The sequence below is a fragment of the Mandrillus leucophaeus genome, unplaced genomic scaffold (assembly GCF_000951045.1).
Source record: "Mandrillus leucophaeus isolate KB7577 unplaced genomic scaffold, Mleu.le_1.0 Scaffold173, whole genome shotgun sequence".
Classification (NCBI taxonomy): Eukaryota; Metazoa; Chordata; class Mammalia; order Primates; family Cercopithecidae; genus Mandrillus; species Mandrillus leucophaeus.
The window spans coordinates 4,429,530-4,453,496 of record NW_012101732.1 but is presented as its reverse complement, the minus strand read 5'-3'; the positions used below and the strand labels follow the sequence as shown (position 1 = coordinate 4,453,496).

Here is a 23,967-nt window from a genome sequence, read left to right as displayed (position 1 = left end):
ACCTTCCATGTCACAGGGAATTTGAAAGGAACTGAAGACTGAGCAGGGGCAAAAGAGGCAGCACTGACTATCAGGAAATGGTGTGGCAAGTCTGGTCTCATCCAGAATGGCATCCGGGGGAGAACAGTTTGCTAGAAAGGAAAATCAGATAATATTAGTAATCAGTTGAGTCGCGGCAGCTGCCAACAAGTGGCTGCCTATCAAATGTTGAGGACTGCAGAGGATAAATCGCTGTCCACATTTACCAATGAGGCAAGGGTCTCTGAGGAGTTAGGTGATGTGGGAAACTCACACAGCCCTCGAGTGTCCCAGGAGCTTTGCTTTCTTCAAGCCAATCTCCAGTTCCTTAAGTGACTCCTGAGTCATAGGTTCACAACCCCTCACGGAAGTAGTCCCTTTGGTGCCCTGAATATGACACCCAATGTCTTGCCAGCTCTGGTTTTGTACCAGGGAGCTGGAATAGAGTTGCAAGAAGCTTCTGGGTTACACCTTGCATCAGAAGCACATTTTTCAGGCCTAGGAAGAGCCTGTGTCAAGGGAGATGGGGCTATTGTGGTAATGGTGGGTACCCAGTGACAGCACACTCAACCTCATAAAAAATAAACATCTTCCTTTGCAGGTCTGACACCCCTAGAAGGAACTCAAGACACCTTTACCAATTTTCAGCAGGTTTATCTCTGGAAAGGTGAGCTCCATGGTGGAAGAGGGGGGTTAGCAGGACGCTGATTACATGAGATTGTCTGGCACCACCTCCCATTCACAGGGCACTCTATTTCCGTAGAGGAATAGGTAGAGAGTCAGTTTCCAAATGCATACTTTCTGTGTAATAGAAGGGCTCCAATTCATCAGATAAGATACCAAAGTCTAAAAGAAAAATGAATACTGTGGAAACCCAAGAAGGAATGGAGGGAGGAAGCACTAGGTTCCCGTGAGATAAAGTTCGCTGACCACAAGACACTCTTGTTCCTAGGAAGGGAGTTCAGGGCCATTGCAAAGCACAGGAGGCATTTATCCAAGGGGACTCAGCCCCATGTGCCTTTCACCCTGAGGCCCAGGGACTGGGGACAGGACCCCAGACAGGTAGTGCCCTGAACTCCTGCTCAGAGATAATGGTACTGTGGGACAGAGTGGGGGAAAAATGGAGAGTCCGACAACACGCCCGCTTGGCACTTCCCTTCTGCTTCTTTGTCCTCCTTCGAGTTTTCTGAATGTTAACCAAGTACCTACTCAGACCCAGGGAAAATGAAAGGCATTTAGGAGAGAGATGAGAGGCACAGTCCTGACTCTTGAAGGGTTCTGGCCTCAGGAGGGATCAGATAGAGCAGTGGTCCATCACAGGTCATGGCCATATGTACTGGGTGAGAGGCATGAAAAAAGGCCCCTGACCCCATATTACCTCCTTCCTGTTCCTCTAATCTGTCCTCGCTGATCTTCAGTGTCCCAAGAGAGGATTGGTGATTTGCTTCTATATGCTGACAAACTGAAGGAGCAGGAAGGCACAGACTTGGAATGACAGGATGTGAATCCTGGTCCTATCAATCCCCTCTCATGTGCCTGGGAGCCCATGGACCAGTCCCTCATGCCCAGATTCCCCATGGGTAGCATGCGATGCAGATGTCACTGGCCTCAGAATTGCCTGAGCAATAGTGCATCAATGCACAAAACAGTGCCGTGCATATAATACCTGCTGAGTCATGTTGGTGGGGGTGGTGGTGATGAAGAGAACATGGAAGGCACAAGAGGAGGAGGAGGAAGAGGAGAAGAGGAGGGAGAGGAGAAAATGAAAAGGAAGGTGTTTACCATCATTTTCATTTTAAAGAGATAAAATGAGATCATGTACTACTTTTCTCATTTAATTATACCTATAAGGTAAGTCTAAAGAGGGGCTGATATTTTATTCATTTTCTAGACAAGGAAAATGAGACTTGGAGAGGGTATGTGAAATGCCCATGGGAGGCCTGGGAGATCCTGGGGTCAAGACCAGACACTGATAGGAGGTCCCAAGTCCAGCACTTCCTAGTTATCAGAAATTTCTGATAAAGTGTTAGCTGATGAAAAATCAGGGACTTACATTTCTCCAGGACATTTGCTACACTACAAGGAAGTGCCTTAAGCCCTGCCTAATACCTGTGCCACCACAGCCTCACTCGCTTTCATGGAAGACCTGTTCCTGACTTGAACATTTAGTTACATTTTTAAAATTTCTAATTCATTTACTGGACACTTGAGTGGTCTGGGATAAATTATTTTGCCTTTCTAAGTCTCAGTTTTCTCAAGAGTAAAATGGAAATCTTGTTCCCTACCTACATAGGGTGTTATAAATAGCAATATTTATGAGCATATTTTGTTAATTTGAAAGGGCTTTGCATATGTTAATGATTTCAATATCACAGATAATGACTGTTCTATCATTGAGAGGTTGCATGATGTTCCGTATAAAAAGAGTGCAGACCTATGTCAGGGCATCTGTTGCAGATCTTATCTAAGGCACCTGGCTTTAGGCCCTGATTTTTCTCACATTGCTACTACCATTTTGTTGACCAGTGGAATATTACCCCTTCTCCCCAACATTGCAACAACTCTTTTTTTTCCTCCTAGATTCTGACATGGGGTCTCGGCCCGAGTCTATGGGATGTAGAAAAGACACAGTGCCAAGACCAGCATCTCCAACAGAGACAGGTACCAACCCAAAACCTTCTTACATACTTGGGTGTCTGAATGCAGAGACTAAATGGGGGCACCAAGAGTTTAATCAATGAACGGACATATTGACGTCACTCTATTCTGTATCTATGGACTCTCCTTCAATCTTCTAACCCAGTTATCCAGCTTATAAATATGGGAAGCTCCTCAGATGGGCAATTGGCATAGAAAGTAAGGCAAAACCACTGCAAATCCATCAGTGTTACTGGAAATGAAGACAACCATAATAACAAAACCTGAAAAAAGAAACAAAGAGCAAGGTTCAACTGACTGTGGCCAATGGGCTTCGCTTATGTCAACCTTGAAGAGTATAAACAAAGTGTAAATATTCTGAAATTGTTTAATGAATGGCATGTCTATTAGAATCTTTTGCATGTCATGCACACAGTGAAAGCTATGATTCCAAACTGAATAGGAACAGTACATATGTACTATCTGGGACTTCTCTACCTCCAGAGTCTGTGATTATTATTACTGAGGTGGAGCTAAAACTCAGAGAGAGAGGGAGATCAGCTGCTCAATATGGGCTCAGCAAGGACCAGGAGACAAGACATCCACCTGTGGTCTGCGGGGTGTGTGTGTGTGTGTGTGTGTGTGTGTGTGTGTGTGTGTGTGTGTGTGTGTGTGTGTATTTGCATGCATGGACGCACTGTAGGAATAGGAGTAGGAGCAGAAGGAAAGAAGGAAGGGGAAGGGAAGAAGAAGAGGGAGAGCCAGATCAGACTGCAGGCACAGGAAGGCAGCATGGTACAAGGGAAAAAGCATCACATTACAGAGCAGATACTAGAGCTTGAACCACAATTCTGCTACTGACTGCATGCCTTAGTGCACGGCCATGGGTAATTTGCTTCCCTGCTAACAGCCTTGGATTCATGTGTAAAATAATTGTGTCTACCTCTTATCCCATTAGATAGCAAACACTTGGCACAGTGCCTGGTACTTAACACATGCCTAAAAAATGCCCAGCACCCTGCCCTCCCTTGCTTGATCAGGCATTGTGTTTGTGATCCTCAACCTTGGCAGTGCCTCTGAGGGGCAGCCACACAGCTCATGATAATGTAAATGTACATGAGTTAGTGGCACTTGGGAAGGTTCTGTCAAATCCATCATCACACACTACTTTAGGGCAGCATCTGCAAAACTCTCACGTGATTCACACAGGATGCTCCCCCCACCCCCGCTTTCTTCCCTCTCCCCTAGAAGGGGAGCTTGGCCCCCACTGGAGATGTTGCAGGGAGTCAGGGTGAATAGACAAGGCTCAGCTCAGTCTTCCCTTTCTTGGTTGATTGCATTCCTGGGCTCGAGGAGATAAAGTGCCTGGAGAATAAATCGTATTGAGTCCAGGCCCAGTGGTGTCTCCACGTGCTTGTTTACTTGGAGGATCCTTCTCAGGGTCCATGAGAATGGCCTCTCTGATTCAGAGGACAGTGAGGAATCTTCCCCTCTGTGTACCAAGTTACTCCCAGCAGTCTGAATATTTGAGACAAACCCAGGAAGCCAACAAAAGTGATTGGTCTCCTTGCTTTTAAGGAGAGCACATAGTTTTAAGAGAAGTAGGAAATGACTTTATCTAATATGGCATGTAAACCAGGTATAAGATGAAGTGGCTACAGTATTCATTCTTTCATCCAGCAGACATTTTTGTGCACACGTGGCTTTGGCCTTGGACATTCACAGACTAGTGAGAATTCCATGTGCCAGTCACTGCATGACAATGAAGGGGTGCAATGTGGACAGGTGTTAGGTGCAGTGAGAATGCAGGAGAAGGAATGCTAGCAGCCTGCAAGGGTCAGGAAAGGTTTCTCAGAGAAGGCCAGAAGGATCTGCCAGATGCTCGCAGGTACACCTGAGGAAAGGTGTTCCAGGTAAGGGGAACACCTGTGCTAAGGCTCCAAGAGCAGGTGTGCCTTCAGTCCTGCTGCCTTGTTTCTCTTCCCTTACGTTGCTGTCTTGAGGGCAATCTGTGATCTCCCTGAGCTCCTACTTTGTGCCAGGCATGGTTCAATGGGGAGACTCGCATGGGGACTGGCCATTATGCAATTATGTGAGATAAGGGCTGGGGAGGCAATATGATCTCTGAGGTCTCTGCCTGCTTGTGCCAGGCATGGCTCAGTGAGGAAACAGGCATGGGAACTGACCATCATACAATCACATAAGATGCAGGCTGAGGTGGAAACATGGTCTCTGGGGTCTGTGCCAGCACCAGACTTCTGATCTTGCCAAGTGCTCGTAAAGCCTTTATCCTGTCCAGTGGTTCTTTCTAGTGAAGAAGCTCAGTCTCCTTGAGCCTACTTTATGGAGTGTGGAAAGTGGCTGCTGACAAGCACTGACAAGGAAAGTGCAGTGCCCAAGTCCACAGCAAAGTGGAGGTGTATAGGGGATGTAGTGCCCTGTATACAGAGCCCTGAATGAATGGACATTTCAAACATTCCCTAGCTCATCTCCTTGATCTGCCTCATGCCACCATTGTACATCCCCCTGAAGACAGAGCCCTCCAAGGATACGGAGCTGTCCCCACTGTGCCTGGGTGTTGGGACCCTTGGCCCTGTAGAACCTCTTTATAGAGAACCACAGGACATCAGAGTAGGAGGGATCAAAGCTGATCCTCGAAGCACAAGCTGCACTAGCTGGGTGGGAGAGGAGGGTGTAATGGAGCTTGAGTCAACAGAGGGAAGAGCATGAACAATTGCACGGGGACTGCACACAGCGTGGTGATGAGCTAGAGAGTTAGCAGGGCTGTTGTGCTGCTGGAGTGCAAATCAAGACAATCTGAGGTGAGGCTCAAAATGCAGGTAGAGCCCAGATTAAGAAAAGAACCTGGATTTCTGTTCCATAGGCAGTGGGGACCCCAGGAAGAGCTGGGATCACGGCATATGAATACCTGAAGAAAGATTCAGGGAATGGTTGAGCTAAAACTTTCAAGTTTGGGTTAAGTGGAGCTGAAAGCTGACTTTATAGACGAAGACTACCATTTGGGAGAGAGGCTGGACTTCCATGTGACTTCAGAAGACAGAAAGAGGATTAGTGGCTCAAAGTTACAAAAAGAGGACTTGACTATACAACTTCCTAATGATGGAGTGGGCTGCTGTGGTCAGCACAGTGATGTCATGTGGAGCTATGGAGGCATTTGCCAGAGGTCTCCAGGGAAAAACTTTAGCATTCGGTGAAAAGGTGGACTAGATAACTTCCAAGACTTTATCCAGACCTAGATTCTAAGATTTTGCCATCCCATAATTTTTAGTACTTCCTGGGGCCTTCTGAACTATTCCTGTCTGACCAGACTCTCAGCTCTACTGACTTCAATCCTGCTCTAGTTTCACACAGCATAAAAATGTCTCTGTCTCTGTCTCTGACTCTCTCTCTCTCTCTCTCTGTGTGTGTGTTTCTTTCTTGTGTTTTTCTCATATTCACTAGAGATAAAGGTGCAGGAAATGGACCGTCTGCTTCTTTTTCAGGTTTGACAACAGATCTTTTCTCCCCTGTGGACCTTGACCAGGTCATTGTCAATGGAAATCGATCACTGCCCAGCCAGAAGCACTGGCTTTTCAAGCACTTGTTTTCAGCCCAGCAGGCAAACCTGTGGTGCCTTTCTCGTAAGTATACTTAGACCTCATCCTTCTTCTTCCAGACCCTGTAGTCAGGCATCACAGACCTAGTTTGGCAACTCCTGAGAAACATACAAGGTCAAATATTGTGTCATAACTCAGGGATCACTGCACTCTTAGTGCCATGGATGATATAAAAGAAAGATAGCATATAACCCCTATTTTCTAGAAGGTTACAATGTAATCTCTACTCTGTTCCCAGAGCCTATCTTCATCCACCTGTTTCTCCATACATCCCATCCATCCATCCATCCATCCATCCATCCATCCATCCATCCATCCGTCTGTCCGTCCGTCCATCTGTCCATCCATCCCATCCATCTATCCATCCATCCATCCATCCATCCATCCATCCATCCATCCATCCATTCATCCATCCGTCCGTCCGTCCATCCATCCGTCCATCCATCCATCCATCCATCCATCTGTCCATCTATCCATCTCATCCATTCATCCATCCATCCATCTATCCATCCATCCATCCATCTATCCCTCCATCCATTTGGCAGTTATTAAGTATGTGTTATGTTCAAAGCTTTGTGTTTGATTTTGGAGATGAAAGAGAACACCCAAAATGAATCAAATCAGCCATGTTCCTAGCCTTTGGGGAGCTCATATATACCAGGGGCATAGGCTGACTTGGGCACAGGTACAAGGAGACCATTCACAAAGTTCACAGTTTTTACAGTCGCATGGCCTCTGGTCTGCAGATCTTGACTCCCTCTGAGATGGGCATGGGTGGATCCAATGGAATATTACGCTTTTGCCTCTTGTATTGCTGAGTTTGAGGTTTTTCCCCTTATGCCTTTGACTCTCCCTTTATTCAGGAGCACATATCTCCCTCCTCAGCTGTCAGAACCCCAGGGCTTTTACATGGGCCTTCCAGACTGGATGATCATGACAGTCTCAGGCCTCTTCCCTAACTAGGAGGCATCTCCACCAGCCATTCCCTCCACCCCAGATAATCCTGTAGAGATTATTCTCCCCTGTAGACCATGCAAGAACTAAAATCACACTACTGTCTTGCCTGTAGGTTGTGTGCAGGAGCACTCCTTCTGTCAGTTTGCAGAAATAACAGAGAGTGCATCCTTGTACTTCACCTGCACCCTCTACCCAGAGGCACAGGTGTGTGATGATATCTTGGAGTCCAATGACCAGGGCTGCAGACTGATCCTGCCCCAGAGGCCAAAGGCCCTGTTCCAGAAGAAAGGTGAGCACTTGGAGGGATCTGCATAAACTGTATTTCCAATGTTCTGCTGGCTCTATGGTTTTAGAAATATCCAGATTAGTTTCTTATTTAAAAAACATTTTCTTTATATTTTTATTGGTTTCAAGAAGATGGAACATGGATCCAAACTTTCAGGGTTAGAATCAATAAACTACTGCATAATTGTCTCAGTTTATCAAAAAATATGAAACAGGATTATTTGGGGGAATATTTCAATGCAGAAGTAGGCTTTAAAAAAATAAAATCCAAAATGTTTATTCACACTTAAAACTAATTTCTTCTTCTTTTAAAAGTAAAGTTATTCATGTTCCTTGTAGAGAGGTGAAACCATTTAGAACTGCATCAAATTGACAATAGGAAATAATCCTCTCCTAAGAGAGCCACCTTTAATACCTGCATCAGAATTCCATTTGGCTGTATACTACAGAGAATGTCAGCAGCAGTGACTGTAACAAGATAGAAGGTGATTTTCTCTCCCAGTCTATTAATGATGCCATATTTTTGGAGATTTTTTTAACCCCATACAGTCTGTTTTCTCCAGATGTTGTCACCTTTCATTTACTGTTCTATCTTCATCAGTGGAGGCCTTTCTCAGATGTCCAGTGATCCTTATTTTTCCACTCCAGTGTCAAAGGGGTCCACAAGCTGACTGGGCAGCCCCAAATGTGTGGTGGAAACTTGTCAACTCTAGGTTTCTCTGAGGGATAATCCTGTTGGGTTGCCCTTTGGGGAATTCCTCACACCAGTATTTTTAGGTTCCTCCTTCAGAGGAGTTTCTCAACACCTGGCCTTGGGGCATGAGCCTGGCTGCTGGTGGTTTGGGCACCAAATAAATTTGGAAAATGTCGGGGGGGACACCTCAATATTCATTATGCAGACTGACTTGAAAGAATCTCCTACTTTCAGTGAAGTGCTCACGCCATGGACTGTACCTGATGCACCCAAGAGATCCTCTCGAGAAAATGAACCTTCTATCTTCTTCCATGGTGGGGAGGGAGCTTTTGTCAGCTGTGGAGAGCAGAGGAGAGCATCTAGAGACCAAATAGCTTCTTAAAGAGATTCCAGCCAGTGCTTCTGTTTGGGCCACCTTCACCCCCAGGGCCACCATACTTAAACCTTGTGGGATTCCAGAGGGCAGATGGCATTGCTTCTTGGTTCTTCCCACAGAAAAGTTGAGTAGTTTTCTTGGTCTATTAGGCAATTTTTATTCCTCCATATGCTTTCTAGCTTCCAACATTTTGTTGCTGAGTCCCCACTTAAAAAAAAAAAAAAAATCTTTGTCCTTGTGGACTTACCATCATTTTAGTGAGATTTGGGATAGGAACTGAGACTTAATATGAATTAAATATGTCATCTTTAATTAGAAACTTTCAGTCTGTGTTTTACTCATTTGTCCTCATATTTTCATTACTATAGCAAATCTCTAAGTAATGAATTTTCTTTCTTCCTCTATGTAGTTATACTGGAGGATAAAGTGAAGAACTTTTACACCCGCCTGCCGTTCCAAAAACTGATGGGGATATCCATTAGAAATAAAGTGCCCATGTCTGAAAAATCTATTTCTAATGGGTAAGCTACTTGTGTCTCACCCCAAATATTTATTATTAATAATACTTCCTTGAAGAAGGTGACACAATCACAGCTAAAAACAGAAGCATACCCAGCACTTTGGGAGGCCGAGCCAGGCGCATCATGAGGTCAAGAGATCGAGACCTCCTGGCCAACATGGTGAAGCCCCGTCTCTACTAAACATACAAAAATTAGCTGGGTATGGTGGCGGCACATGCTACTAGTCCCAGCTACTCGGGAGGCTGAGGCAGGAGAATTGCTTGAACTCAGCAGGTGGAGGTTGCAGTGAGCTGAGATCACACCACTGCACTCCAGCCTAGCGAGAGAGCAAGACTCTTGTCAACAAACAAACAAAAAACAAACAAACAAACAAACAAACAAAAACTATAAAACCCAAAGCTAAGGGGGTAAAAGGTAATAAAGAGGTAACCATATCTGAAAACGTTAGCTAAGGTAAGTTACTGATGGTAAACACAACATTTAGCCTTGAACTACTAGCTGGATGATGAAAGAGCCACTGAGCTACATCTCATTATTTAATGTAAATTATCAAGTATGGTAATAAACTTGATTCTCAAAACCTCCCATTGCAGTACTCAGAATCTGGAGAGCAAGTAGAAATTTTAATAGACTCATAAGCATATAAATAATTTTTATTTTTTATTTATTTTTAAATTTTATTTTATGGTTGAATTTTTTGCTTAGTCATTATTTAGTTGTTTTAATTGAAGATGTCTCTCCTAGTATCATCTGTGGATCTTACCCATTAGAATCACCCGGAGAGATGAATGTGAATTCTAACGGGTGATATCCACAGATCTGCATTCTTGGGTCCTATTTATAAACTGCATCCTTGGGTCCTATTTCAAACCTGCTGAATTAGCATTTCCTGGGATGGAGTTCAAGAATCTGACCTTTAAGGAAGCTTCCCCTGGTGATTCTTTTATACTTAAAAATTCAAGGGTCATTCATTCATGAACCATTGATCTGTGAAATGCTCTTGAGTTATGAGTTATGACACTGAACCATGTTGCTGGTGCTTAAAATCTACTTTTGAAAATGGGGGTAAAAAGATGAGGCAGGCTGATCTGTCTCGAGATTCAGCTGGACACCACTGTGCTGATGGGAGGGGTGGATGAAAAGGAGGGTTAGAACCAGGGATCAGCCTGACCGTGGAACTGGGGTGGGAACTAGGGGAGTAGATTGTGCGTCTAGACTCAGGGAAATGTAGTTGGCTGGGATAATGCATGGTCCAGACTGGATCTTAGAAATGAGCTTCCAAGATAGGAAAAGGAAGTGGTAAGTGGGCATGTTGGCAGAGAACTAGGAGACGGAAAAGCAGAGAGGTGACTTGCAGGCATCAGGGCACAGATGCTGCCAATGTTGGAGATGCTGCCCAGCAGATAAAAGCATCACCACTGGGATGAGACTTGGGTTCAGGGAAGGAGAATGGCCATAACTAGGCAGGATCCCCCCACCAAGAAGGGACTAGGGGTTTGAGAAAGCTCTCAGGAGTCAAGAATGAGTGGTCAGACTGGAGCGGAGTGGTCAGCGCAGGGGAAACTTGGAATTTAGCCCAGGAACATTGGTTTGGAGCCATTAAGTCCCTCCTGCCATGAATAGCCCTAGAAGCTGAGGGTAGGGCTTAGTAGCTACATTGAGTGGATAAGAAGGTCAGTCTTGAGAGAGCCTGGCTGGATGGGCTGACCCAGGAAACAGAAATGCATTGGTAGAGTGTAATTATCCACGTTGTACAGTAAGAGGGGAAGTGAAGGGGAACACAGGCTCAGCTCCTGCTGCTAAAACAGGCCCCTGGCTGGGTCACCCTGACTCTAAGTCTATGAACTCTCCTCTTTCTAGAAATGCCTTCCCTGTTATTTCTTTATTTTCCCAGCGTCCAAAGCTAAGACTTTCTGCTTACCTGAAAGGACTGAAGGAGTACATTCTGGATCCTGGGTTAGCTTGGTTGGAGCCTGGCACATAATAGACACAGAATATATGCATGATGAATGAATGGGTGAATAAACGATTAATAGCAGGACAGTATTACTCCAGAGAGGAGTAGAATCTTGTTTCCAGAAAGAACCTCAAAGCTAAGAGTCCACTGATGCACATTGACCAAAGCACCCCCAGTTTAAGTAGGGGGTTAATAAAAGCTGGTCCCCAAAAGCAAGAATGACTACAATCAGCCCACCCAGTAGGTCCTGGGCCACCAATGAAAACCTTCAGGCCTGCTCTTTCTCTTCCTACGTCAGGTTCTTTGAATGTGAACGACGGTGTGATGCGGACCCATGCTGCACTGGCTTTGGATTTCTAAATGTTTCCCAGTTAAAAGGTAATAATAGTAACAGCTCCCTCTCCCCTGCTCACAGCACTCTGCAGTTTAGAAAACACATTCACATCTATGCTCTTATCAAACCCTCAGGGTCTCCTCTCTGTGAGAAGGGAGAAACAATCCTCATTCACAGATAAGGAAGTGGGGGCTTGGAGAGGGCAACTGGCTAGTAAATGTGGTAGCTGAGACTTGGCTCCTAGTCCAGCAATCATCACTTTACATGTGCAGTTCTCTCTGGCCAAACTTCCTTCCTTCCATTCTTGGCTTAGCTATCTTTTGTTCATCTTTCAACGCTTGGGTCAAGCAGCTTGGTGAACTTTGGATCCATTTGTGTGATATGTATTTAATGCTTGGTTCGTTCCCTTACTAGTGTGTGATTCTGGAAAAGTCACTTAATCTCCCTGAGCCTCTATTTCCTCCTCATCTGTATATAGGGCTACCAAAACTGCCTTTCTCATAAGGTTATGTGAAGACCAAGTGAAGCAATACCAACAGAGACCTAGCATAGCCCTGGGCACATGATAGGTACTTGATAAGTATTAGCCACCTCTATCCCTTTGCTGTTAGATCAGAGGCTCCTTGAGTTCAGGTACCAGGTTTTTCAGCAGTGGCTGAGATAGTATCTGAAATATAGTAGTATATCCTAAATATCTGCTGAACAATGAACTTGCAGAATTTTTCTCATTTATTAGACTCTTCCATTGTATTCAGTTTCCTGATTGTGGTTTTTTTTTTCTTTCTTTTTTTCACCCCAGGAGGAGAGGTGACATGTCTCACTCTGAACAGCCTGGGACTTCAGATATGCAGTGAGGAGAATGGAGGAGCCTGGCGCATTTTGGACTGTGGCTCTCCTGACATTGAAGTCCACACCTATCCCTTTGGATGGTACCAGAAGCCCAGTAAGTAGCTTTCCCTTGACAGCTATATGGGCATCTTTAGTTAACTATTTCCCAGTCATGCATTAAGACAGTGTTCTTGGGTTGGTAAGTAGATTAGTCAAGATTCATGGGGTTCAAGCAACAGAAATGGATTCTGTTTAACTAAAGCATACAAGAAACTTATTGGAAGTCTGCTCATTGACTCAAAGGAAGGATGAGCAAGTAGGTCTCAGTAAAGATGGAAATGGACCATTTCCATGGACATATGTAGCAGAAACAAATGGACAACTTCTTCAGTGTGCCATGATCATCATTAATCTGCTTCATAGGGTTTAGTAGTTATATTCAACCTTTAAATTCGAGGGGGAGAGTTTGGTCCCATCTGGGCTTAGTCAATACACTGCCAGAGGGAGAGCGGGCCAGCTTGACAGTCCCAACAAGACTGTATGCACTAGGATAGGGGATGTTCCTCAAACAATAGTGAACGCATTGTTGCTGGACAGGGAAAATCAATGGATGTAGACTCTAGCACGTTCCCTTGGTTTTCTTACCTTGACAATCAAGACAATGTAGCACATGGTAGTCCCACGGAGGGAAAACGGGGACAACCAACGTGTATTTGACTATTCATATAGAGTTAGGACTTCAAGGCCAAGGCAGCATTGACCCAACATGGGTCCTTAAGGTATGATTCTGATTATATCTGGGCACGTTTTAGGAGCTCAATTTGAAATTGATGAAGGAATGAATGAATGGCATTTACAGTGTGACATAAAAGTTCCTAGACTCAGATAAGGAGACGTTAGCGTTATTCAAACTCGAGTGTCATCTACTTACTACGGGTTCATCTTTAGGAAAGTCACACCACTTCTTCAGGTTTTCCGTTGGTGAAAGTAGCGAATGAGACTCACTGTGATTCTGTCACTGCTTACATCACAGGTGTTTATGGTATGGATAGATTTGGGGAATATTGGACAGCCACATGGAAACTAGACATCTTCACCCTGTGTCCCAGAAGCAAATTCACAAAGATGCCCCAGACCCAAAAAGATGGAACACCCTGTGTTCAGTTAGGAGGAGTCAAATTAGAGAGAGGCTGAGCTGAGGTTTAGTATTTCCAACTTCTCCCACTAGTGGCTTCCTTGTTAGTTTCAGAGTAAATATATGGTGAATTCTGGCTCTTACTTAGCTCGCCCTGGAAAATAGAGTCATGGACCGTCTGATCTGGAAGGGGTCTTCGAGATCCCTACCTTTGATCTTCACATTTTTTTTGGGGGGGAGGATGTGTTTTGCTCTTGTCGCCCAGTGCAATGGTGCGATCTCGGCTCACTGCAACCTCCGCCTCCTGGGTTCAAGCGATTCTCCTGCCTCAGCCTCCCGCATAGCTGGGATTACAGGCACCCACCACCATGCCCAGCTAATTTTTGTATTTTCAGTAGAGACGGGGTTTCACCATGTTGGCCAGGGTGGTCTCGAACTCTTGACCTCAGGTGATCCACCTCCCTCAGCCTCACAAAGTGCTGGGATTACAGGCGTGAGCCACCGCACCCAGCCACATTCTTTATATCATCCAATATAACCCTTTGCCCAAAGTAGGCAAAGAGAGAAGAAATTACATTCTTCATGTGCCTGCTGTTTCAGACCATGCTGGATTTACATAGGTTGTACCATTTAATACTCATAATACTCCTGCAGAGTAGGTATTGTTTCTTCCATTTTAAGGTGAGAAGAGTGCAGCATAGAAAGTTGAATTGCTTGACCCAAACCACACAGGTGGTAGGAAACAGAGGCAGGCTTCAGGCCCAGACCTGATGGCCCCAAACTGGTTCTCCTTTCCTTTACGATGTTGCCTCCTGCCAAGTCTTTCACATCCCATAAATGACTAGACAGGAAAATGTCTAGATACCTTTCCTGACTGGCTTTCCCCCAACTCAATTGATTAACAGGAAATTGACTAATACATTGAAAATAATAAATACTAATAAAGTAATAAATCAAACCAGGTGGTGGTTTGGTGCCTTATTCCATAGCCATATCCAACTTGAAAGGTCCAGATGCAGCTCCCAGGCAGGATCTGGCCCTCGGCCCTTGCTCATGAGCCTACCCGTTCTTTGCGTGTGCCTCAGCTTCATGGAGGATGTTTCTGGAGTTAATTATTACCAGTTTGAATGGAATCTTTGTGCTGGTGTCCACCTTCAGCATCCTGTGATTTGATCTGAATTTACTCTATTGGCTTTTTATTTTATTTTAACATCTGAAATTATTTTAGGAGAAACATCAGGATTGTATAATGAAATATCCTCAGTGGGTTTCTATTAAAGGAATAATGTTCCATATATAACAGTTTCCCTGCTTTAACTCATAGAGGAAGGGAGAAAATACCTGCCCAGGTCTTTGGCCCCAAAGGAGACCCAATGTCAGCGCTGGGTATTTGGGGGACTTCAGAACTGAGCTCTCACCTCTCACTTCCCCCTTACCTCATCTGTCCTCTCACCTCCTTACCTTACCAAAGTCTTAAAAATGTCATTTTCCATCTTCATATTACTCATGGAAGAATGGGGTAAAAAGAAGCTTAAGAAGTAATTCATTTGTTCAGAAGTAATGAGAATCAGACCAGAGTGTTACAACATCTTGACAGGAGTTGGCAGGGGAAGGAACCAAGGTACTCATTGTCCCAACTTATTCCATCTGTTCTTTTTCTTTTCATCTGACTGCACAGATCATTAACTTTTTCCAGCATATATTCTGTGGGGTCAGTCTGGGGACTCGACTCAGGAGTTTTGACCAGAAACTTAGAGCAGGGAATTAAAAATTTACAGAGGGGTTCTTATTCAACCAACATTGATTGAGCATCAGTCATACCTGGGGGTCCCCTGGCATTACCAGTATAACCTCTATGTATTGGCCTCGTACTGTATGCCTGGCTGGATTCCAAACACTTTGCATGCACTATCTCACTTAATTCTCACACCTATGTATCATAAGGAAATAGAGGCTCAGAGAGATTGTCACTCACTCACGGTCACCAGAAAGTAAATCAGAGTTAGAATTTGGACACAAGTCTTTCTGACTCTAAATCACTAAGTTGTGTGATTGAACGTGAAAAAGCCATGATTTCTGTTTTGCAGTCACTCGTAGTCTAAGAAGGAGTTACAAATTATAAATAAATAAAACATTCTTGTGCTGGGTCTCTCTTACCATAAATTTTTCGACTTTACTGAGTGTCTGTTTTCAGCTATATACTGTGCTGGGCACTGTGGAAAGTGAGATTAATAAGATATATTCGTTTTCCTTAGACACAGTCTAGTGAGGAAGATATGAGGAAATATGATTAAATATAGCAGAAGAAATGAAATACTAGAACACTTATCAGTAAAGTGTCACGGGAACATAGGAGAAAGAAATTGTGCTTAGGAGGCGTCTTAGTCCATTTTGTGCTGCTGTAACAGAATACCACAGACTAGGTAATTTATAATAAACAGAAATTTATTGGCTCTCAGTTCTGGAGACTGGAGAGTCAAATATCAAGGAGCCAGCATCTATCAAAGGCCTTGTTGCTATGTCATTCCATGGGGAAAGGCAGAAGAGCAAAGAAAAGAAAGGGGACCAAACTTGCCATTTTATAATGTCGTTAGTCCCACCCATGAGGGGTCAGCCTCATAAAGGTTTCACCTCTTATTACTGTTGCAATGGCAATTTAATTTCAACATGAGTTTTGAAGGGGACAAACAATGAAACCATAGAGGAAGTGTGGAAGCCTGTTGCTGGAAGGTTCCTAGGGGCCCTCCTTTTGGCCTAAGGTCCAGCTCCTGCAACCTCCTCGGCCCACGCAGGTGGTCTTTCACAGTGTGCACTGCCTGTTTTCAGTGTCTGGGTGCCTGGGGAGAGAAGTGACAAGTGCTACAATGTCATTAGACTCTCATTCTTCCATCCATGGCCCCTGAGCAGGAAACACCATGGGATGCACATGGCTTATGGGTGTTCTGGTGTAAGTGGCTCCATGGTTCTCATTTCAGAAGAGAAGGAGGAGGACTGGCTGTCACAAGGTTGTGATGACATGGTGTGATTTGACTCTCCAGCAGAGCAGGACAAAGTTCTTTTTCCCTTACGTTGTCTTCATCAAATAGAAGTGGGTGGTGGGATAAGTCTTAAGACTTTATGGATTATTTCCTCTTAAGACCTAGGTGGAGAAGGGGAACCTTACTTAAGGAGACTGGTTTAATAAATTAGAATATTCTCACAGCTGGGCCATGTTGACCAGTAAGAAACCATCTTTTGATGTATGATATAGTTTGAGCCAAAACATACTTATTTGCTGTGTTCTGAACATTAGTATGGTCTTGAATTCCATGTTCTCTAGTTAACAAAACCACACCAGTATACTGATGTAAAATCCCAGCACTGAAGCTGACGTTGTCATTACTTTTTTCCCCACTCTTAGCTTTGTATTAGGTAATTAAATACATAATGTAGGAAGTAGCCTCTATGGGACTCGGAAAGTCTGCCTAGAGACAGGAATCCCTGGGCCTGAGCCTTGCAGGGTGAATAGGATCCTCTCCTTCACCTCTCTGTCAGCACTGACACATGAGACAAACATTTTTACCAAGGATTTGATGAATATTTTCAATAATAGATTTTGGCCTTGCTTCAAGTCCATGGTTTGGTCCTTTAGTGTGGTGACATCTATACTGAGTGATGACTATGAGCCCATTAACACTGTGTATTTGTCTATTTTCATGCTGCTGATAAAGGCATACCTGAGACTGGGTAATTTACAAAAGAAAGAGGTTTAACTGGACTTACAGTTCCACATGGCTGAGGAAGCCTCACAATCGCGGTGGAAGGCAAACACAAGCAAGTCACATCTTACATGAATGGCAGCAGGCAAAGAGAGAAATTGTGCAGGGAAATTCCCGTTTTTAAAACCGTCAGATCTTGTGAGACCCAGTCACTGTCACGAGAACAACACGGGAAAGACCCACTCCCATGATTGAATCATTTCTCACCGGTCCCTCCCACAACATGTGGGAATTATGGGATCTACAAGATGAGATTTGGGTGGGGACACATAGCCAAACCATATCACACTTGGTCCCCTGTTTCGGAGGAACTGCCACTACGATCAATTAGGAACTGAGATTTATTGAGTTCCTACTATATGCCAAACACTTTGGAAGCACAGAGGTTAGAAGTCCCTGCCCACAAAGGGTTGACAGTCTGGCTAAGGAGACAGATGTTAAGGAAAACAGATCTTTCTTAATCACTTACTGTATGTCAGACCGTGTTCATCCATTGCTATATCAGCATTGCTATAAAGGAGTATCCAAGACTGGGTAATTTATAAAGAAAAGAGGTTTACTTGGCTCATGGTTCTGCAGGCTGTGCAAGCTTGGCATCAGCATCTGCCCAGCTTCTGGAGAGGCCTTAGGAAGCTTTTACTTATGGCAGAAGGTGCAGGGGAAGCAGACCTGTCACATGATGAGAGTGAGAGAAAGAGAGAGGGAACAAGAGAGAGGGGGTGCCAGGCTCTTTTAAACACTACTTCTTGTGTGAACTCATAGAGCGAGAATTCACTCATTACTGCGAAGACAGCACCAAGCCATTCATGACGGATCCATCCCCATGACCCAAACACCTCCCACCAGGATCACCTCCAACACTGGAGGTCACATTTCAACATGAGATTTAGAGGGGACACACCTCCAAACCGTGTCACAGACACTACTCTAAAGGCATTCCTTGTATCAACTCACACCCCCCTGAGGAGGGTGCTATTCTCCTCTCCATCCTCAGGAGATAATCATTCTCTCCAATCAGGGAATTACACCGTGATGTGGCTTGTATTACTGTAGTGGGATACCAGGGCAGAGGTAGGGGGTTGGAGGTGCTTCTTTAGAGCATGAGAGAGGAACAGGAAATTCTGTTCTACAAGGGATTATACAAAAGTGACTCCGGTTGAAAGCTGGATATAGAGAAAGGGAAGTGGGGTGAAGAAGCAGTGGCCACTGACTAACCATAGGCAGTAGGTAGAGAGGAGGTAGCATGTCCCTGCCCTTACAGACCTCACAGCCTCAGAGGCAGAGATCTGCACACATGGACAACTGCAACATAACCTTCTTACAGGGCTGTGGTCACAGATCAAAGGACAGAGCAGAGTCTCCCAGCATTCAGAAAGAGAAAAGCACAGACCTAGTGCAGCAGAGCACCAAGAGGAGCGTCCAAAGAGCCTGCAGCCATGGGCCTTCTGATTCTGCTATGAGCAGAGTTCAGAAGTGAGCAGAAAGTTCCACGCATCTTAGCACAGAATTGCAGAGTCTTAGGCTAAGCAATTGTGGGTGCAAATGAGACTGTTTGCAGCCCCTTCCTGGCAGTAGAGCCAGAGAGGAACTGTTCTAAGCCTCCAGAGGACAAGGGTATAAGTGCTGAGGTGAGGTGGGGGTGGTGCGTGGAATAAGGGGCTGCTCTGCGGTTAAGCAGTACCCCAGAGCCCAGGGCTTCCTGGAAGGGGTGGGCCTCTGGGGCATTGGGACTTCTGTTCTTTGAAGAGAACTAGGGCTGCCCATCTTATCTGCAGCTGTGCATTGTCTGCAAGTGGGGCAAGATCTGTTTACAAAGTCAAATGTGACTTCTAGAAAAGAGAGTTGAAGCCTCATAGTTCCTGTCTTCTGCTAAGCAAATGTTTTTGGACCCTGTTGCAATTCTAGATGTAAGAATATGGAAAGGAAATGACAAGCTCTTCTAATTATGTGTCTCTGCAACCCACATAGAAACTTCCATATGTAGGTAGCAATTTACTGTAGAATCTATTCTTTATCATCATTCACATGCTATGAACAGCTTCTTAACCTTTTGCTAAGCATAAAGTCTGCTCCTGGAACTAGGCTAGCATTTGGCATGCAGTATCTCCTTTAATTCCCTAACAATCTGATGAGGTAAAGGCTACTGTTACTCCATGCAGTGCTGTGCTGGCAAATATGTTACAACCGATGAAGTGGGAGTAAGAGCTATTTTTTACTCACAACATTTCCGATTCCACATCTGTAGGGTATTTTGCCCCAACACCAACTAATTCTTCAACCCTCTGGACCAGTGATTCACTTCAATTCAGACACTAACTACCTGGATTTAAAGTCAGACCCTATAGGTTGTCTCAGTCCCAGAAGACTGCCCCCAACTTCAGATACCCATCACAAGCCCTGAGCCTCCTGTACTTCTGACCATATAAATTGGGGGTTGACATGACCTCCTCCTTGGGGTCAATAATTTGCTAGAATGGCTCCCAGGACTCAGGGAAACCACTAACTATTAAAGTTTTATTATAAAGGATACAACTCAGAAGCAGCCAAAAGGAGGGGCTGCATAGGACAAGGGGGCCGGGGGAGGAGCCTCCACACCCTTTTTTAGGTGCCCCACCCTCCCAGCATCTCTGTGTGTTCATCAACTCAGAAGCTCTCCAAGCCTGGTTGCTGAGGGGACTTAAGAAGGTTCCATCATGTGTGAGAATTGAGTAAGTCATTGGCCATTGGTCAATGAACTCAATCTCCAGCCATTCTTTTCTTCCTGGAGGTAGGGGAGTGGGACTGAGAGTTCCAATCCTCTACTCTTGCCTTGGTCTTTGTGGCAACTAGTCCTCCTTCTTAAGCTATCTAGGGGCCTCCAACCACCAGTCATCCTATCAGCAGACAAAAAGATACTTTTGTCACTCTAGAGATCCCAAGGGACTCAAAAACTCTTGACTTCAAGGCTCCTTCCCCAGCCCCCTTGTCCTATGCACTCCTTCCTTTTGGCTGTTTCTGAGTTGTATCCTTTATAATAAAACTTAATTAGTAAGTGTTTCCCTGTGTCCTGGGAGCCATTCTAGCAAATTATTGACCCCAAGGAGGAGGTCATGGAGACCCCCAATTTACAGCTGGTTAGTCAGAAGTACAGATAAAATATTCTAATAAAAGATGCTTATATCACTCCCATCATTCAGGAAATTATGAGGGTATTAGGAGCTCTGTGCCAAGAACTGGGATGAAGACCAAATGTGTATTTCTTATTTTATGACAGTAACACAAGTGGTTGCCATTTCCCATGGTGTGAATCCTCCCATGATGGCTGATTTCAGGCTGCCAACTTGCTGCTTCTGAAAGCAGAGGTGGGAAGAAGCATGCACAATGGCTGCTGGGAGCCTTTGTGAGTTGGCTTCTGCACACCACTGCATGAATCCCAGGAAGGCTAGCATTCATCTGTTTAAATGGGTATAAATTAGCTGAGAAACTTTCCCAAGGTTACACAGTAAGGTTCATAGTAGGAGCGTCCCCTGGGGAATTTTTAGCCCTCCCAGGGACTGAGGGTGTTGAGGTTTTCAGTGCCCTAGGGGCAGGGAAGCTGAGGATTCTCAGGACTCATCTCAGTCCTGTACAATAAAGAAGATCCCACACAAAGGCTGATAATGCCTGTTACTTTTTCTCACTGATGGTGGGTGTGAAAGGAAAGGAAAGCAACAGCAGCAGAACTGTGTGGTAAATGCTCTGCTGACGTGAGATGCGTGGTAATCCCCCCAGTGAATGTGCTGTAGCTCACACCACCATTCTCAGTGTTCAACATTTATGTAATTGCCAGTGTTCAATCAGTATTGGGAAATGTTTCCTTTGCAAACAGAGTTTGCTTTGAATTTCAAAGTAAATTTCTAGGAGCAGAATTGCTGGATCCAAGGGTGTGGACATTTGAATGCCCTCAACATAGATAGTCAAATTATTCTCTGAAGATTGCACTCTCAGGAACATGGTTCTGAGTCTCTTCTAGGAAGAACAAACATTTTAAACCGGTGAAAACAGGGTGACAAGTATCAAAGTGGCCAGTTGGGTGTAGTGGAACATGGGGGTACTTATGAGCAATTGTGAGTTATATGAGGAGCTCCCAGAACGTGAGATGACAGAAGCCTTAGGTCAGTGTGGATCAGCAGCAACCACAGAGCTGGGGAACTTGCTAGAAATGTAAACCTCAGATCCCATCCCAGACCTGCCGAATCAGACACTCTGGGGTGGGACCCAGCAAGGTGTATGTTATCATGCCCTCCAGGTAATTTGGAGGTCTGCCAAAGTTTGAGATCTGGTGCCTTAGAATGATAGTAGCAGGTGCTTCCAGACAGATGATGCCAAGCAGAAAAAGACACAATAGAGCTGAAGGCTCTAGAACCCAGAGAGGCTGGGACTTGGCATACCTGACCAAAGTGAAGAAGGCAGAGAAGGAGGTGGATGTGAGGGGACCCATGCAAGGACTTTGGGACCAGAGTAGAGCATGACTCTGACCCATGGCTTTTCATGGAGGCACACAGGAACAAAAGGCAAGGCAAGAGTGTATTATTGTTAAAGGGCAGTATTAAGAGTGAATCATAGGATATATTGAACGTTTGCTAAATGATCAAAGCTGCACCAGTATCAGCTCATCTAAGCCTCGCAACCTTAAGAGAGGCACTGTTATTATGCTCATTTTATAGACAAGAAAACTGAGGACAGAGAGTTTGAGTAATTTGCTCGAGGTTACACAGCAGAAAAGCAGCAAACCAGTGTTGTCTGGGACCGCTGAGCCGGGAGCCCTTACTTTTGACTCCTGGCCATGCTACATTGCCGCAGCTCCCCATGAGCAAGGAGATCCCATGTATGGTTCTAGTTTGGGCCATTGGAGATAAAAGAGTGATGAAGATTTAGATTTGTTCAGTAAAGGAAGAAAAGGGGAAAGAAGATAATTTGCATTTATGTGTCATAGACTGGGTATGAATGGTTCTTCATTCAGTTTTTACATCATTTTCATTTTATCAATGCTGAAACTGAAAATAGAGGAAGTTAAAAGACTTGTCACTCTACGCTGCTTCCAAGTGATCTGTTGAGGTCTATATCCAGTCTCTCTGCCTTCAAAGTCCAGGCTGCCACCACGATGTGCTGCTTGCTAATAGCAGCTGGCATTTGCTGAGCTGGTATCTTATGCCTGACACAGCGCCAAAAGTAATAAATTGTGTTATCTCCTGTAATTTTGTCATAATTCTCCAGGTAGGTAGTACTATCCTCATTGTACAGATGTGAAAACAGGCCCAGAAAGGATAAGCGCCTCACCCAGTTCACAGAGTCAGTAAGTGATAGTGGCTGGCATTGTGCTGTTTCCCACACGTCTCTGCTCTCTGCTCTCTGGGACGGGGTAGGACTGCACTTCCTCACCCTTGATCTCATTCCTAGCTTTGGTCAATGTCATGAGGAAAGAAGTGATGTGTGTCACGTCTAGGCAAAAGCTCTAAGAGCAAGACTGAAATAAATCTGCTGCATTCGCTTTGCCCTGCTTGGCAATTATTGAAACTTGGGGCAAGAAGGTGCCCTTTTCAGCCTGGTCCTTGAGAGAGGATAATGTAGAGTGAAGCCCCCAGCCTCTCTGCAGTAGGCAGGTAGTGCAAGGAGAGGGATCCTGAACTTTCTAAGCCACTTATGCGTTGAGATTATTTGTTAGCTCAGCATCATCCAGCCCACCCTGACTGATACAGGTTGGGACTGGCTGGCTGTCTTCCAAGTCCAATTTCATGATCACCATCTTGTACTTCTATTAATGCCTTCTGAACTCGATGATACCAAGAGGGTAGAAAAGAACTAAACGTCTGTTTTTTCCTTTTCAGTTGCTCAAAATAATGCTCCCAGTTTTTGCCCTTCGGTTATTCTGCCTTCCCTCACAGAGAAAGGTAAGTTCATTGTTTTTTTGATCTCTCGGTTGAGAGCACTGCCTCATTCATCTTCTTTCTCCTCTTCCCTCTTGCTTTTATAGTAGTTGATAGCTTGCACATCACTCTTATTATTTCCAGCTCCTATGAATTAGACACATGTATAAGGAGGGTGAGTGCCAGCAACATGCCAGCTTTGCAGATAAGAAAACTGACTCATGGAAATGAAATGATTTGTGAAAATAATGTGGCTGATTGAAACAGAGTAAGACTTAAGTCGGGTTCTCCCAGTTTTCATTTTAAGGATTATTTTGCCCTATCGAGTAATGACTAGACACACACAATCCGGAGGCAATGTCAAGAATGGTGTTATTTATGGCCAAAGAGGAAAAGAAGAAGTCAGCTCCTTATTAGCAAAAGAGTTGGAGCTTACAGTTATCGGCCACACTGGGCAGCACGGTGACATCTAAAAATGAAACGCTGGCCCTGAGTCCAGGAGCCCAGGTGCCCGGGAGCCCGGTAGCATAGCCTGGACCCAGGCTGCCCTTGCTCCTGCCCATCCCACTGACCCTCCTCACAACACGCTGTATTTAGCATGAAGCAGCAGGAAGTGCAGAGAGGTGGAGTGCAGTGGGGACATCTGGATGTTCTAGATGGGGGTGAGGTGGAAGGGTCACTACAGCACAGGCCTTACTGCACCGTCCCCTTTTCTGCTTCCCTTTGTCAGGAAATGAGAGGCTCAGCCTGGGCTCCAGACACTGCTCAGTCAAGAGGCCAAGCGACGTTAATTCCTGTCCTGTGACATGATGTCTAAGGGACCCTAGACATCTGTCATTATGGCCATGATGGCCCTGGCTGGAGAGACAGAATATAGCTCATGTAGGAGGAAATTATTTAAAACCAGGGCTGTTGCTAAAAGTATAAAAATATCTTTTACTCATATATGTTATTAGTTTCCCTCA

The 23,967-nt window shown here is 44.8% G+C and overlaps 1 protein-coding gene across 1 annotated transcript in view; it reads left to right on the top strand.

Annotated features, from left to right (window-relative positions):
- The window catches only part of TG (thyroglobulin), a 287,674-nt gene that overhangs the window by 106,062 nt on the left and 157,645 nt on the right, over positions 1-23,967 (top strand). The window contains exons 28-35 of the mRNA XM_011977089.1: positions 620-685; positions 2,599-2,679; positions 6,159-6,296; positions 7,342-7,518; positions 8,994-9,105; positions 11,361-11,440; positions 12,196-12,339; positions 22,964-23,026. Coding sequence (XP_011832479.1) covers positions 620-685; positions 2,599-2,679; positions 6,159-6,296; positions 7,342-7,518; positions 8,994-9,105; positions 11,361-11,440; positions 12,196-12,339; positions 22,964-23,026 — 861 coding nt within the window. The remainder of the gene's footprint in view (positions 1-619; positions 686-2,598; positions 2,680-6,158; positions 6,297-7,341; positions 7,519-8,993; positions 9,106-11,360; positions 11,441-12,195; positions 12,340-22,963; positions 23,027-23,967) is intronic.